This window comes from Haplochromis burtoni, unplaced genomic scaffold (genome assembly GCF_018398535.1).
Source record: "Haplochromis burtoni strain Fernald_Lab_line unplaced genomic scaffold, NCSU_Asbu1 Contig_85, whole genome shotgun sequence".
Lineage (NCBI taxonomy): Eukaryota > Metazoa > Chordata > Actinopteri > Cichliformes > Cichlidae > Haplochromis > Haplochromis burtoni.
This window is the reverse complement of record NW_024582446.1, coordinates 287470-303657: the sequence shown is the minus strand read 5'-3', so window position 1 is coordinate 303657 and position 16188 is coordinate 287470. Positions and strand designations below refer to the sequence as shown.

The window sequence follows — 16188 nt, the reverse complement described above, 5'->3', positions numbered from 1 at the left end:
TATTAAAAGGGTCCATGCATTACATGAGAACGGTGGAAATACTGAAGATGAGTGACTAATGCCTGGAACTAACACTGTAGGGTTGAGGGATGTGGGGTTGAATCCAGCTGGGACCACCCATGCAAAAAATATGTATACATTCGTGGTAGTGTGAAGAAGAGCAGATACGATTATGATGATCCAGATCATGTATGAAATGCGACGGTGAAAGGAATAGGTTAAAGGAATATTTGGCATTTTTGGAAACATGCATAACTGGGATCTCTGAAGGGAAATTAAGTTTTATAGCTTATAAAGGAAAGATAGTCCAAGATTATTAGTGAGCTTTTGATGGAGATATAGTAAGGAGGTAAAGAGATATTGTCAAGGCCAGCTGCTTTCTTCTGTTTTTAGTTTTGATCCTAAACTGACCTACTTGCATTGCATTTATAAAGGAAAATACACATATATCTAATCCTCAATTCTATTTATATAGTGCCAAATCCCAACAAGAGTTGCCTCAAGGTGCTTTATAATGAAAGGTAAAGACCCAATAATACTAGAAAGAAAACCCTCAAAATCATACAATCAACTATGAGGAAACATTTGGCAACAGTGGGAAGGAAAAACTCCCTTTTAAGTGGAAGAAACATGAACCAGGCTTAGGGTGGGGCAGCCGTCTGCCGCGACCGGTAAGGGGTGAGCAGAGGGAGTCAGGACAAAAGACACAATGTGGAAGAGAGCCAGAGATGAATAAAAACTAATGATTCAGAGTCAAAGCAAGAAAGAACAGTATACTGTTAAACTACTGTTAAACCTACTTATCTCACAGACTGTGCTAGATTAATCCAAATCTCAAACCCCTGACAACCACAACATGTGCTATAGCGTCATTTTGTTACAGCAGGTAAAAGTGTTTATCGTACAATCTCTTACGTCAGTAACACAGGGTTTTTTTTTTTTAATTCTAGTTATAGCTATTCGTGACTTAGGTGACATCTAAGTTGCATAAACGGAAGCAGTTTTGGTGGATTTAATCCTGGCCACTGGGAATTCTGTTATTTAGTTCCTGTTAGGAGCAATGTCAAGTTTTAACAGGCACTAGGAAATGCTAAAATATTCCCTGTGCAACATTTTTCAGTTTCCTCAAAGACTGTGAAAATAAAATGTGTGTTCCAAAATGTAAATCGCAGCAACTTTCCAGGTTTGCACATTTTCACTGTTACGCTATTTTTGTCTGTTTTTATTTCTGTCACTGGTATCGCTGTTAGTGGATTTATTTAGTTGGTCTTTTTTGTGTAGTTGTGTCACTGACACGCTTCTCTCCAGATGGATGAAGGCTGTTAAAAAAGGAAAGGTTTATGAAAATGAAAGCCAAATTACACACACAAGCATACAAGTACACCCAACTAATGCTGGGATACACACATCCCTCATCCCTCGCTCTGTGTCAGGAGGCCATTTGTTTAGGAAAGACAAAAAGGGACTTAGTGTGTACTTTACATTGGCAATCAAATAAGGATTCAAATGATGGCCACTCACTAGAGGCCATATTTGTTCTGTAACAAATTTCACTCCTCCTTCATCACCTGGTGGCTCCCCAGCCTGACCACACCCGGGAAATCTGTGGCCACCATTTGCATGGACAAAGAGAGGAGAGGGAAAGGCCTTCCGTCTGACTGAAATAACTTGTTTACACAAACCATATAAGAGATTCATTTTTGGCTTCCAGGCAGCATTTTGCTCAGCGATAATCCCTTGCTCTGGCATGATAATGCGGGCTCAATTACCCAGAGCCAGCGCTGCTTGTGTAGCTTCAGGTGTTGATCAAATAGGCTGGATCACCTGATGAAAAGTCTTTTGATAATTAGTTGTGGTTTGCTGCTGTTTTTGCTAGGCGCCCTCGCCGCTGCGGATTCTGTGCAAGCGTAATCGCCTGTCGGTCTCAGGTTATAGTCAGTGGAAATGTGTTCCAGCAGCAAAAATATTTACACTTGTACCCAATCAACCAAGATCATCTCTGTTGACTTTTAGAGAATGTTGCCACAACAGAGCTGGTGCTGCTGTTCACAGGATACAGTCGGCCACGCCATGTTGTCCTCTTTGACTTGTATTCAATATCAGTTTGCCCTCTCTGATAGTTTCGCTTTCCCTTCGCCACAACAAATATTTAATGACCATGTGTACATTTACGGAATATTATTATCTATTATTTTTTTATTTTTAGATAAAGAAATTATTTTTGGTAATAAGGCTACTTTTTATTTGTCAGTAAACTCCTTGGAAAGGCCTAAAAGATTAGTTTTTGACTCCTTAGTCCCATTAATTGCTGTCAGGGTGGTGTGTTTGTTTAGATGACAAATGGGGGGGAGGCTAGATGATTTCCTGAAACAACTGAGAAGTGTTTATTATTAAATCAAAATACCGAGTAAATCGTGTCTTTTCTCTGAACCTTTTTTTTTTTAGCTGTGCATCAACCCACATTTGGAGCCTCTACTTGAGTCTCTATCTGCAGGTCGAGAAAGAGAAATTCTTATTTTGTAGCATAGCAAAGACTTTGTAATATCAGCCTTGAGTTTTAGAAGTAAATCTTCAGAACGCCATCAGGTTTCTGGTAACTATTCCTTCAAAATGACTTGTATTCCACATTGTAATGAAGGGCATGTCATAATGTGCATCTCTGATTCACTGATGTGTGTTTTCACTTTTCGAGGTCAGAGCTGGCACAGATAACTAGCCACGGAATATTTATTTTGTTTTGTATTTTTTTTTTTTTTAAAGAAAAGAAAACAGCTGAATGAAACTTTTTTATTAAGGCCATCTTGCAGTTTCACAATAACCACTGATGTCATTTGAAAGTGTTCTTTCAAGAAGCAAGGTAGCAACAAAAAAATTGAACAGAGGAAGCTTTGAAACGTTGTGATCGAAGAGCATATTTTGCATTTTCCATGAATGGAATTTGTATCATGGAAAATATCTCAATGGTAAATAAACAAGGAAGCGGGAAATCTAAAAAGCTTGTGATGGGTGGTGACCACAAAAGAATGTAGTTTTTCCATAGCAACACGTTTGTTATGTGTTTACACATCGTTGCCCTGAGCTTTGCACGGCAATTAAACAAAATATTTATTGAAATATTTATCGCAATTACACATACATAACCCCATCTTCAGATTGATTGATTTATTATGGATAAAAATGTCCTGACCTGTCCTGTCTTTTATACTGATAGTATAAGAGTAGTGGCCTCTGCTGCTTCCCTTCTTTGAAGATTTAAACCTGTTTTACCTGTTTTAATTCAAGACAGTCCCCTTAAAACAACATTTAGGAATGATAATAGTGAAGGAGAGGTAGCTGTTGCCAGGAACAGTTTGCTATCAACACAAAAGCTAATGACTCAAAGTATCCGATGCTTCAGATGTGCTGCGTTTTAGACCTGGAGCCTGTGGCACACGTGGTAAAGTTTGACAAAAACAACATATTACAACTAGTAAGAAAAAGTTAAAATATGTCAATCTGGCCCCATTAGTGTAAACTAGACCAGTTCAAACAAATGTCCTAAATGTTCTAACATGTTTTGACCTAACTGAAGGCTGTGGGAAATGCATGTGTGTGCACTTCTGAATGTATACGAAACATGCAGTGTGCAAAACAAAGCCTACTACTGTCCGCTTGCATGTGTACATCAAAAACCAGTCAGACATTCGTGTGAATCTATATATGTGCTCTTTTGTTACTTTTCCATCAGCCGTTAACATACCTCACCTGGTTACAAAGGGGCATTTACCTATGAGAGGGTAACTCAGCTTATATCCAAGAATCTGAGTGAATCTGAACACAGCATGGAAAGGTTAAGAAGAGATTTGTATATAATTCAAAAAAAGCACCCAATAAGTGTGTTAATGACTAATTTAACAATCTGTTCATTTAGTTGGTGAAGGCATTACATAAAATTGGCTTTTCCAAAATATAGCCTGTGTTCCATGTAGGCACACATCTCAATATGAATAACTCACTGTATCATTTTATTATTTTTCCTGGCTCTGACTCTGCCTTAAATCATGGCTGGATGTATGATCGAGCACAGGCAAACGACCAAATTGACTAAAATTATACAGCTACTGCTTCTGAAATATCCAACGTATCAAATACTGAAAAAACACCCTTAAATCATTTCCTCAGCATATTCATGTAGAACATGTTTACCAGGGTTTGTGGTTTGAAAGTATATCTGAAAATGTGCCTTGCTGAATAAGGAGGAAGAGAAAATGTCACGCCAATCCCTTTGTGATTTTTAAACCTTTATATAAACCTTAAACAGGAATTCTGCACATTGTATGAATTCCTTAACTCAAATTTGACTAGCAAGTCACTGCGACATCACGCAAAGCCAAGTCTTTATCAAGCATGCATAGCCCTGAATAGTGGATTAAAGCTTCTTGATGCAAGGCGACAGTGCTGTCCACTGCACCACGCTGCCTTTTGACGTTCATTGGCTTCCATTTATTTCCATACAATATGAAAATCAGTGAGCAGCCATTTGAAACTTGTCTTGGAACATGGCAAAATGCATAACTAAAACTTCCTAAATCCTATGCAATCTGTACTTTGTATCCTAAGTTAGAGTTGCTGTGGTGTTGAGCTGTATTGCATTACAACGATGAATAATAAGTTGATGTAAAGTTATCAGTGTATTAGAAGATATTTCAGCAGCAGTTTGGTTGATCCGATGTACGTGTAGTGTTGATACACTACACGTACAATGTAAAAGTAAACTAACATTTTACAAAAACTTAAGTCGAATTCAGTGCCAGAGAAACATTTTATTTTCTCTTTCTACAGAGTATTTGGATTCTACAAGGGAATCCTACCTCCTATTCTGGCAGAGACACCAAAGAGAGCAGTCAAGGTGAGACAAAGGACATGGCCGTTTGTTCACTGACGGCCGCAGAGCTTCTCGGCATATGATGCAACGCTCAGGATCTGGTTTCTTGGCAAACTGCTTCACTCCCATATGAAAACACTCAAACCACAATCGTTCTAACATGGTACACACGTGTTGATTAAACACATGACGCCCTCTGCCATGTCTGCCTCCTCAGCCACTCCTGTTCGTTCTGTTGGTCTTCCAAATATTGACTTACAAGCATTTGAAAGAAAGGCATCTCTTGAGAGCCATCTTTGGATATTTGTAATGAGGTTTAGCATTTGGAGCTAACGTGTAATGGGGTGACAGGGATTGGGGTGAGCGGGGGGGTGGGTGGCGCAGAGGGCCCTGATGCTTGGCATAGAACACCTCTGTAATGAGATGCTGGAAACAAGGATGTGTGAACTTTAAAAGTAAGCACTCACACTGAGAAGATGGGGTAATCACTCACATTGAGAACAAAGCTAGGTGGTGAGAAATGTCTGGAGCCAGAAAACAAATTAAAGCTCCGATTAAAACAGTCTTGCTGGCATTTTGCCCTTGGTCAAATAAACAGATCCGTGGATCTGTCTGCTTTTGAGACTTTTGTCTTTCCACAAAGATCAAGGTCTGAAATTCAAAGCGTACCGTCATTTCATGTTCGTTTACTAAATACATGCAATCTTCATGTAGTTCCCCCTTTCCTTTTGTGTGTTTTTAAGGTAGCTTTCTTTATGTACACCATATGTGGGTGTGTATGTGTGCACAGATGTCACTTTCTGACAGCGCTTTTATCCTGATCTTTCCCACTGCAGTTTTTCACCTTTGAGCAGTACAAGAAGTTGCTGAATTTGACCCCTTTGTCTCCCGGTGTGGTGAGTCTTCCATCCAGGGACACCTGAATACACTCTCACTTGAAAAAATAAATACGCACGCACACCGGATTTGGAATAATGTTTTAGAGTATAAAAACAGCTCACCTGCCAAAGGCTTTTAAAACAAAGACAAATGCCAAGAATAATTTTGCCAGGCAAATGAATTAATAAAGATGTAAATGTCCTTGTTAACATTTCATTTTCAGTGCTGTTTCATGTAAAACTTTTAGTAATGCAGGAATAGGTTTAGAAGGGAAATTCTTACTCATTTTGTGTTTTTTATCTTGGTCACACATTGGACAAGATAAACATGAAATGATTTCCAGAGCTTAAATTAATACTGTTGGCATAGTGCGAGCAATTCAGCACACATTTAGTCATTTATGTAGCTGTCAATGTCATTTTCAGAACTTCTGAAACAAACCCTGAATGTTCCACTTTCACCTCAGTTTAGTATTTAAATGTATGAAGCAGCATTTATATGTAGTTGGCACTCAGTTTGGGACATCAGCTGTGATCAGTGTGGCACTAATGACTCCATGTCTCTGGCTGAACCTTTGCTTTTATGAGCTTCATTCCCAGCAACAGAGCAGCCACAAAAACTACAAGCGTTTGTTCGGTGCTGCTACGTATGTGTTAATCCAGTATAACTGGCATCTTATTAGAAGGCTTTTTTTAAATTACACAAGTAATAATTACTTTGTTTTCATTTCATTGACTCACACTGTGTGAGAATCTATTCAGATTTTTTTTTTAAATTGAAGATAGGAAGGAGCTAAATGTTGCATAACAGCAACAGTTACCATAAGACTACGGTGCAGACTTAACATTGGGCAGGTGCTGCGTTTTGCCCATGCTGTATGCTGTGTTAATATAAAAGACAACCCAAATCTGTAACCTGGAGTCACAACAGCAATCATAGTGCTTGCACTCGGTATAATCCTGGAATCTGCAGTCTGGTTTGTCCATTGACAATTTGATTAATGCTTATTCAAACAAAATGAGTGTGCCCCTTCACTGCTGACACAGACGAAAAATCACTTTGCAATTCTACAATGAATGTAAAGCAAGTAGAAAAGCTATGGCGGTAACAATACAGCCTGTCTGCTGTGACATTCAGTCATTTTTAAATAAGCTCAGCCATATGGGAAGTCAGACCTTACAATTTAAAACAGCAAAAGGAGTCCAGCAAAGTTTGTGACATGCTAGTGATCTAAAAGTTGAATTCATAACAACTGAGACAGCTGATCAGATAATATCGTTTACCCAACCTCAACTGCACGTCCAACAGCAACTAATCCCAATTCGAGAAAAAAGGTAGTTAAAAATCAGTGTATTAAAATTTCAAGTCCCCATTTAGTTAACTTTAATCATGTTATTTTATCACAGCGTGGCTACACTGGGACAACCCACTGGGATTATATCGTTTATATCGTAGCACCTTTTTCTCTTCATCCCCAAGTTAAGCAGGTGGGATTCTTTATAGCCTGGACATAAACACAGATTGCCTCTTAAAGTCAAGATGAACCCACAAAACTTCATAGTCACCACTTCTTTCAAACCCCGATGTTTGGAAGTAGAGCCAAAATAGTCTAATATTTAACACAGTACTTTAAAACCAACTTGACCAACTTGCTTGGCGGTTGTTAATTCTGGAGACTGGTTACACCACAGGCCATGAGGTAAGAAGAGGTTTCATCCTTCTTGAGTAATTGATTTTCTGTTATATTGAGTCAGAGTTTTAAGCTAGAAAGATTTGTATTGGTGGGGTGTGGTCACCGCACACCACCTATTCAGGTGGCAGCCAAGTGTCAGCCATGATGGATGGCTTACCTGTAGCTCAGTGTCAAAGCCGCCCCAGCGTGGAGAATATCCTCATCTTGTTTTTACAGCCATTTCTGCAGTAATGTTTACCTGTCCCATTCATCATGCCTTCTTCCCACTCTTCTTATGCCTCCTTCTGACTATCTTCTTTCCACCCCTTCCTCTTCCTCAAGTACCTCTAACCCCATTCCCCCCAGAGGCCCTCGCATATCAAGTACTGTAATCACATCAGATCATTAGTGCAAGTGAATTACAGATTGGTTGTGAATGGTGCTCTCTCTTCCCCCCTATTCAGCATGGCACAGCTGAATGCCTTCACTCTGATTAATGAGGACACACACAGTAATAATACAAATAAGGAATTAAAACGTGGCTCGCTGGCTGTGTAAACATCGCGAGGCATGTCTGAGAGGATGGGTCCCGGGGCTCTGACAGCAGGATAAAGAGGCAGGAAGAGTAATGAGCTATAGACACGTTCTTGACATGTTCCCATTACGCCTCGCTCTGAGCACGCATGCACGCACACATGTACACACACACACATGTACACACACACTTAGATGCAGAAATAGACAGACCAATGTAAGTACATGCAGTGTTGCAACAGCCAGTTGTATAAAATCGGTGCTACATTAGTGCATGTTGATTGTGATGAGATGAATGAAAGCAGAAAATAATTTTTTGGCTTCTTCAGTGCAAGTTTGTTACCTTGCTCACATTCCTACTTTCTACTCACCTTCCTCTCATTCCCATCTGTCATCTGGCATTCTGTCTGATGATAAACACAGGCGTCTTAAAGCATTTGTCAAGAAGTAACAATGATGGCTGTGACGAATACATATTTTAGACAAGACAAAAAGACTCAGGTTTCTGGAAATGAAATAACAACGGCAGCTCTTGAAACCCGGACACGTTGTCACTCTTCATTGTCTTCATCAGTTTATCTAGTTTGCTCGGTCTCTACCCAAATATTATCTCCACATTCTGAGTCCTAAATCACGTCCAACTCCCCTTTAGGCGCTGTCTGCAGCAGGGCTTGGTTCTGGCTTGACTGAGGCTTTAGTGATCAATCCATTCGAGGTGGTGAAAGTCAGTCTCCAGGCCAACAGGGATTCCTTCAAAGAGGTTGACTGAAATCAAATATTGTCATAATGTGTAAAATATTGGTAATCTACACATCTTTCCATAGAAATCTGCTCACATGTGTTTCTTTCGAATTCAATCTTTCCAATACAGCAACCCTCCTCCTTTGCCCAAGCAAGACGGATAATTAAGTCAGACGGCTTTGGACTGAGGGGCCTTAATAAAGGATTAACATCAACACTGGGGCGCCATGGAGTTTTCAACATGATCTACTTTGGCTTCTACTTCAATGTCAAGGACGCTATTCCTACCAACCCGGTAATATGCCAATCATAATCTATGATCACACACTTACTTGTTTTGGGTTTTTTTTCCAAACCACTTTAACCTTGCTTTGACATTGGTAACCTTGACTACACCTAGTTTTTTTGCTATCCATAGGCTATGTGATATGCATGTGTGCCAACAACCTTGCCACAGGGAAATACCAAATGTATTTAACAGTATTATTAGTTAGCCTGACTGGCATGGAGGGAAGGAAGCAAAAATCAGAGAGGACTTGTAAGATCAGCCCCACTAATACCTCTTCTGTTTGCTCTTCATAACATCCTCAAAGTTTCAGATTACACATCCGGCAGTTCCTGATGGCCCAAACAAAAGTTAATTTTGTTTAATGGAAACGTTACCATACGCCAGTTCCACATGTGCAAACTGGAGCATTAGATTAACTCCAATGAACTAATTGGAAGCAGACAACTGTACTATTTTCAAGAGGAGGGTTACAGTGGGAGGCCAGGCTCTGCTAAATTTTCAACATTTTTCCAATGACGCATGATGTACAGAAAACCAAGTGGTCATCTTCTGTGAATGATAATTATGTGGCTGGATGACTCAAATAGCTCCCTTCTTAGATTGTGGCAGTTGCTTTTTGGGAATTATCCGTCTCGATGCACATTGATGGAGCGATCCTGTTTGTTAGATGCTAACAGTGGCCATTGTCGAGACAGCAAAAGCAGAAATATTGTGGACGTTGTGCAATTCACAGGCTGAACTGATAGTGGTGTTTCTTCAAAGGCCTTGTGTCAGCAACATGAGCAATGAACTTGCAACTCAAACTTGTCTGCAGTCGAATTCAGACTGTCGAGTCCAGGTTTCTCTCATGTGGCCTTTTGACTAACAGAGGAGGCAGATAGCACACTGCCATCATTCACAAGTGAATGTGTGAGGAGATGTTTGCTTAAGGCTGTTAGGAAGTGGGTTGATGGGTGTACTTAGGCCACAGTTACGTTGCCCCCTTCTCCACATCCCACTTGAAAAAAATAGAAAAAGTGGGATTAGCTGTTGATTTACCATGGCTCTCAGGGTGTCCAGCCGCTTGAGAAAGGCCTGGACCAGAGAGGCTGCTGTCATTTGTAAAAATATCCTGGCCAATTAGCTGTCAGAGCTCTCTGAGTCTGGGCTTCTTTGGTACAGTAATACCCCTGTGCCGAGTCACAGCCCAATTACCCAAATTGTCCCCATATGCCTCCCCAGTCTGCCTGCATGAACCCTGTTTATAAATCCTCTGTCTTGGCTCCCCGGTGAACATGTGCTTCTGCTCAGCCAATCAGAATGCTGCACTGCAGTCAGGAAGCACTAATCTGCCCCCCCGCTACCATAAAATGATCAGGGCTTTCATGCAAGCTTTGCAATCATATGCACAAGTCCCCTCATGCTCTCCCCCACATTCGCTCATAGACGTAGACACATAATGTCTCAGCGCTGACTTTGTCAACTCCCTGTCACTACTTTCCTTTTTATTTCCAAAAGCTCTATTTGCTGTTTATGTTTTATGGGACCAAATTTAACCCTGTGGTTCACACTTTAAAAATATAAGTGTCACCCTTAAAAAGGCATACCTAATTTTATCTCCTCCTTTTTCAGGACCCTACCCTAGAGTTCCTGCGCAAGTTTACCATCGGCCTGTTGTCTGGGACCATCTCCTCCTGTGTGAATATTCCCTTCGATGTTGCCAAGAGCCGGATCCAGGGCCCCCAGCCAGTGCCAGGAGAGATCAAGTACCGCACCTGCTTCCAGACCATGGCACTAGTGTACCGCGAAGAGGGGTATGGACAAATGTGGGAGGAGAAAAACAGGGGATGTTCGGGACAAAAGCTGGAATGCTGATTCATTCAAGAATTAATGAGCCACTCTGTCTGTTTTGTTAGCAGTCGATAGTTGGTTATCTGCCAAACTGGCTGTCAGAGAAGACAAATGTACCAGCTGGAGCTACAAGTTAGCAGGGTTTGATTGTGTGGAGTGACTTTCCTACACTAAATACAGCAAAAAGCACGAATAGCTTCATGCAAAACTGTGATCCAATGAATGGAAACTAAATAATGATGTTAGATTCTGGGCTGTATTCCCCATGAGTACGATCATACATTTCTGCAGCCTGTCAGTTGTTTAGTAAATGTTAACATATTTTCATGCCTCAAAGAATGACAGCTCTAAATGGAAGCTTCAAGGAAAGATGTATGTTATGCTAGCAATTGCCTCAGGCTTTCCACTTTCCCCCATGCTGCTCCGCTAGACAAGGGCCAGCGATATGTTTGTAGTTAGTGGATGTTGTTAGTATAGAGGTTGTTGCAAGAATGGCACTGAAATGTTGTCGTTGCAGGGGTGCATGGATGGTGCCCCATCCGCCACATCCAGTCCCCTTCTCTAACACAACACAGTCCCAGCTAATTAGTGGTCCCTATGGGAGACGTCGTTAAGCAGACCCTAACGAGCCGCACGGCGCTCCACAGGTCAATCTAATCAGACAGAGGGCCAGGGAGGAAGTGGGTCGAGCCTTATTAACGCCATCAGTGGCGGGGGCAGGGAGCGGGACAGGGAGCACGAGGCGGAGGCGGACAGCCACTGATCACCTTGAATGCATTAAGGAGCAGGTACTCGGTAGCGCTGGCCGCTGGACCCTATATACCTGATGGAGTGACAGACAGGCAGCGCAGCAGACAGACAGACAGACAGACAGACAGGCTCTCACATGTATACTCATTCATGCATTCACAAGCAAGAGCACAGGCGCATGTATACAACCAGCATATGGAAGGACTCAGATCAGTCAAACACTTCCAAAAACAAATAGATTTATCATGTAAAAATGACTCTATTCAGAACTTGCTTATTATAATAGCAAACTGTAAGTATTGATGCATTGCATACATTACATCTAATAAAGCTGGGGCTTGATTCATGAATTGCTAGGCAGCTTCTGAATTTCTTTTTTAGATCAAATGATAATAGATTATCATACACAAGAGTTCACTGTGTATGAGTTCACTTCATTGGTTTTCTTTGAGATCTGCAAAGCATCTAAAATGATATTTAATAAATGAAGTGATGTCAGAGGTTTAAAATTTGCCTTTGAGTTGTGCTAGATTTGACATATGAAGTAGGACACATGAGAAGTACTTATGTGCAGTCTAAAATGTACACACCACCACTCCATTTGCACTAATTTACATTTCAACTCCATCGCAGCACAGCCATTACGCAAACTGAAACGATTTACATATACTGGATTCTAGCTAAAATCTTTGCACATTAACACCTTACAGCTTTTCTTTCCTTTCTTTGCAGGTATTTGGCACTATACAAGGGATTGGTTCCCAAGATAATGAGGCTTGGACCAGGTAAGAAAAAAAAAAAATTCCTCGTGTTAATATTGAAATCATTGTCATCCTCACATCTGTCACACCTGTTGCAGCAGATAAGGCTGGTGAAGAGAGCGATTAAGCAAGAAAAAGCCTTCCCTTAAGCATATTAGCATTTCAACTTTGCATGCAGTGCTTCCAGTGAAATAAGGCTGTAGCAAACACTATTTCCTTCTCAGCAGATTCCAAGGAACAGTATTTACATAATATTCCACAATAATAAGCTTTAAATGGAAATACAGTGAGCTAGAGATACCGTCCACCTCCTTTGTAAACAAGTGCTACAAACTTTTCACATGTTCCTGCTCTCAGAAACTCACTGAGGAAGTAAAGCCTCTGAAAATCAAATTCACAACGGGTACTTCTCTTATATTCTCTCACAGGTGGAGCAGTAATGCTGTTGGTCTATGAATATGTGTCTGAGTGGCTGCAGAGAAACTGGTAACAAAACAGGGAACCCCACAATGGTGCCTTGTGAACTGTGCCTTATTGCAAGTATCGTTACCTGATCAGAGTATATCGGAATAAATTTGATTTTTTTTTTTATCTTGAATACAAAAAACTCAAATTACCAAATCAGCATTATATTATGTTTTAAAATGCAGCTTTCATTTCCCACATTCAAAATGCTACAACACATTTTGAGTCTGAAGGAACTGTTCTAATACCTGAAAATAGTCTTCATTGAGTTTAAAATCATTGACAAATCAGTGTTCCTAATGAAGTCATGCATTAACATAGTGTTTTCACATTTCATTGGTTGTAGTTCTCATGTTTTTCTACTTTTTTGGGCTCATCTCACTGGTTTGGTGCAACAATCACAGATTAAATAGACAAAGACAAAGTAGACTGAGCTGAACGCTTCAGAATATGAACTCTATTTATATAGAAATACTTGAAATGTGTTCAAATGACATAAAACACCAAAAATAGAGTGAAGGCATTTTTATGATTATCCTGATTTCTGTCTATTTACAGCTATACTTGAACATATATCCTCAATTAAGATGAGTTTGTACAACGATCAATCTCCAGTCTCCTATTTTATCACATTATAATATATATATACATATTCATCTTTTTATGGTATATGTATTCATAAATGCAAATACAAGATGCAATCAGGAAGTTCAGACATAGTGTGCATAAAACAGTAGAAATCATATTTAAATTTAAATTCAGCAGCCTTCAAGAACACCTCATTGTGCAGCAAAGCACTGCTCCCAGTGCTACTGCAACTTTTGGAGGATTCCTTGGAAGTCTGCTGATTGATTACATCTATCTTCATCCGTGTACTACTGAGCCTTAGCAGAAATAGTGTTTTAATGTCTAAAAAGAACACTGGCGTTATGAAAGCTTATTGCAAAAGTTATTAATGCATATGTTTTTGCCAGTTTGTTCTTAATACACGGATCAAACTTGGCACCAGAAGCCCATGGCATCGCAAAGGCACGCGGAGAGTCTCTTTTGATGTCGTTCCATAATTATACTGGATGCTGGGGGCAAACCGTCCTGCCTGAGACAATCAGTCACAAAACTGTCAACACCTTTGAGAGCTTCCTGTTTTCCACGTTATTTAAAAAAAAAACAACAACAACAATTTAACATGCAGTTCAGTTTTTTCAATAATCATTTTCTGGCTTTGTCAAGAAAAGTGCTATGGAAAATATGAAGGTTTTGGTGCACCCTGCACCATGAAAATGGACAGTATTCGATGGGATTCTTCTGTTTTTAATGTACCTCCAAAAAAAAATCTGAGTTTTATATGTTTTCAAGGTTTTATTGATAAAATGTTGTGTGGATTTTCCTTTTTAAGACCTTCCTGAAAAAAAAACCTCAAAACAAAAACAACAACTGGACAGTTCTTTCATGTATTGGTAACAAATAAAAAGAAAAAATGAACCCACATTTTCGTCACTGTATAATTGTGTGTTGCGTGTCCTGTAACAGTAGATTCGTGTTGTTGTTTTTGTCTTAACTGGGACCGTTTCATCTTGGCATCGATATAAGAATATCCCCTTTCTACAGTTTGCCACTTCATCACTCTCCTTTTTGTCATCCGAGCGCTTCGTAGCCAACTTAGTGTCAGTCTTTCTCTCTCTGGCGGGTAGTCAGCGCTCGAACATTTAGTGCAAGCTAAAATAACAAGCCCCAAGAATTCAAATGGGGCTGCAGGGATCGAGGGGGTTACCACACACATTCTCTTTCTCTCTCTCTCAGTCTGTTTCTTATACAAATATTCAAAAACACATATATACACACACCTGTTGCACAGCCTTAGGCATAGTGGCTTCTCGAAGAGACTCATCTTAACTTCATCTGGTAGCTGGTATAGTGAGCCACGTTGGCTCATCATTAATGTGGGAGTCACTCTCTGCCAAAATGGAACGGCTCCTAGTTTTTGCCTAGGGGCCCGCGGTGAGAGACTAACAACTGTGGCTTGAAGACTGATGGAATTGTAAGCGCTTAACCTGTCCTTTATGTAATGGAGTTCTGAATCTGTATCTGTATTTTAAAAGCTTGTGAAACTTTACCATGAATTCCCTGCACACTGCAATAATCATAAATCTTATAAGTCTCCCTCACGTCATTTTCTTTGCGCCCTTTTTATGGATTTTCCCACCCTCATCTGTAACATCTCAATTCAGTGGCTCCGCTTTGACAAGGCTGCAACCTGGGCATGGCTCTACCTGCCTTTCCCAGTGCAAATGTGGTTAATGATTAGTATATTAAAATGTCTGCAATTTACACTGTAGGTAAAAAGCAGTCAGCCATGCATACACACACACAAAGACACGGCACCAGACGTGATTTTTAAAAACACGGCACTTATTTTTTTCCATTTTGCTCACCTGTCTCCTCACTGTTGTTGTTTTAAGACATTAAGAAAACATTCTGGCTGTTGTCAGCTGCTTTTAAAAGTGTTCATTGAGCAGAAGCACGCATGAAGTCCTGTATTCAGCCGGTATTACTTTCTCTGCTCAGTGTTACTCTGTAAATGGCTGTCTTGCTTCTAATTGCATGCGGAGAAGTAAAGATAACCATATGACACTGAAGTCAGACTCAACTTAATTAATTGTAAACACGTGTCTGCCCTTATTATTTTTTTTTTTAAGTACGCCTTTTAGACCTCTCTTTCCATAAAGCTGACCAACATTAAACTACAAGAGCAGGGATTGTTAGACTTTCGAGAAGCTTCCTCCTGTCTAGAAAACACACTGTTCCTGTTTTTTGAATACTGTTGTCAATTAAGACAACCACATTTTAATTTTGTTCTGTGAGTCAGACTAGACTAACAAGGCTGTGTGCAGTTCATGTAGCTTAGTTGAAAGGAAAAGTTGTTTGGCCTTGTTGTGTGTCGGCTGAGGTAAAGAACAGAGCGTGTAACGACTCTTTCATGCCACTCAGAGACTTAACTATCATTTGCCGTTCATGATGGATGGTGGATGGTAAAAGGGTGGCCGTGATGGCTGGCTGGTACAGCGAGTGAACATCTCGTCTCTGTGATGTGGTTCACATACGGTCAAAGAAACACTACGATCCCTGAGCAACGGTCCGTGACCACTGGATGCGGGGAAGACTGCTTTCCAAGTCAAATCAGCTCCTGCATGGGGAGGACTGTTGACACTGTCACGTGCAGAGGCTGTTTATGCTGTATCGCGGGAGGGAAAGAAAAACTGAGCCGCGCACCTACTGAACCATCGGCAGCAGGTAATGCTATGCGAAAGAGCTGGGTAAGCACCTATATCAAGTTATCAATCTACAACTTCAACTAAAGCCCAGTTTGTGTAAATCTGTGGTTTCCACTGCAGGGCTAGACAGG

The 16188-nt window shown here is 40.4% G+C and overlaps 1 protein-coding gene across 2 annotated transcripts in view; it reads left to right on the top strand.

Annotated features, from left to right (window-relative positions):
• Positions 1-14271, top strand: part of slc25a21 (solute carrier family 25 member 21) — an 86067-nt gene extending 71796 nt beyond the window's left edge. For both annotated transcript variants that reach the window (XM_042222372.1, XM_005925987.3), the window contains exons 5-11: positions 4822-4888; positions 5701-5760; positions 8602-8709; positions 8821-8985; positions 10591-10772; positions 12292-12344; positions 12749-14271. In XM_042222372.1, coding sequence (XP_042078306.1) covers positions 4822-4888; positions 5701-5760; positions 8602-8709; positions 8821-8985; positions 10591-10772; positions 12292-12344; positions 12749-12810 — 697 coding nt within the window. In that variant the 3' untranslated portion in view covers positions 12811-14271. The remainder of the gene's footprint in view (positions 1-4821; positions 4889-5700; positions 5761-8601; positions 8710-8820; positions 8986-10590; positions 10773-12291; positions 12345-12748) is intronic.
• The last annotated feature ends 1917 nt before the right edge of the window (positions 14272-16188 follow it).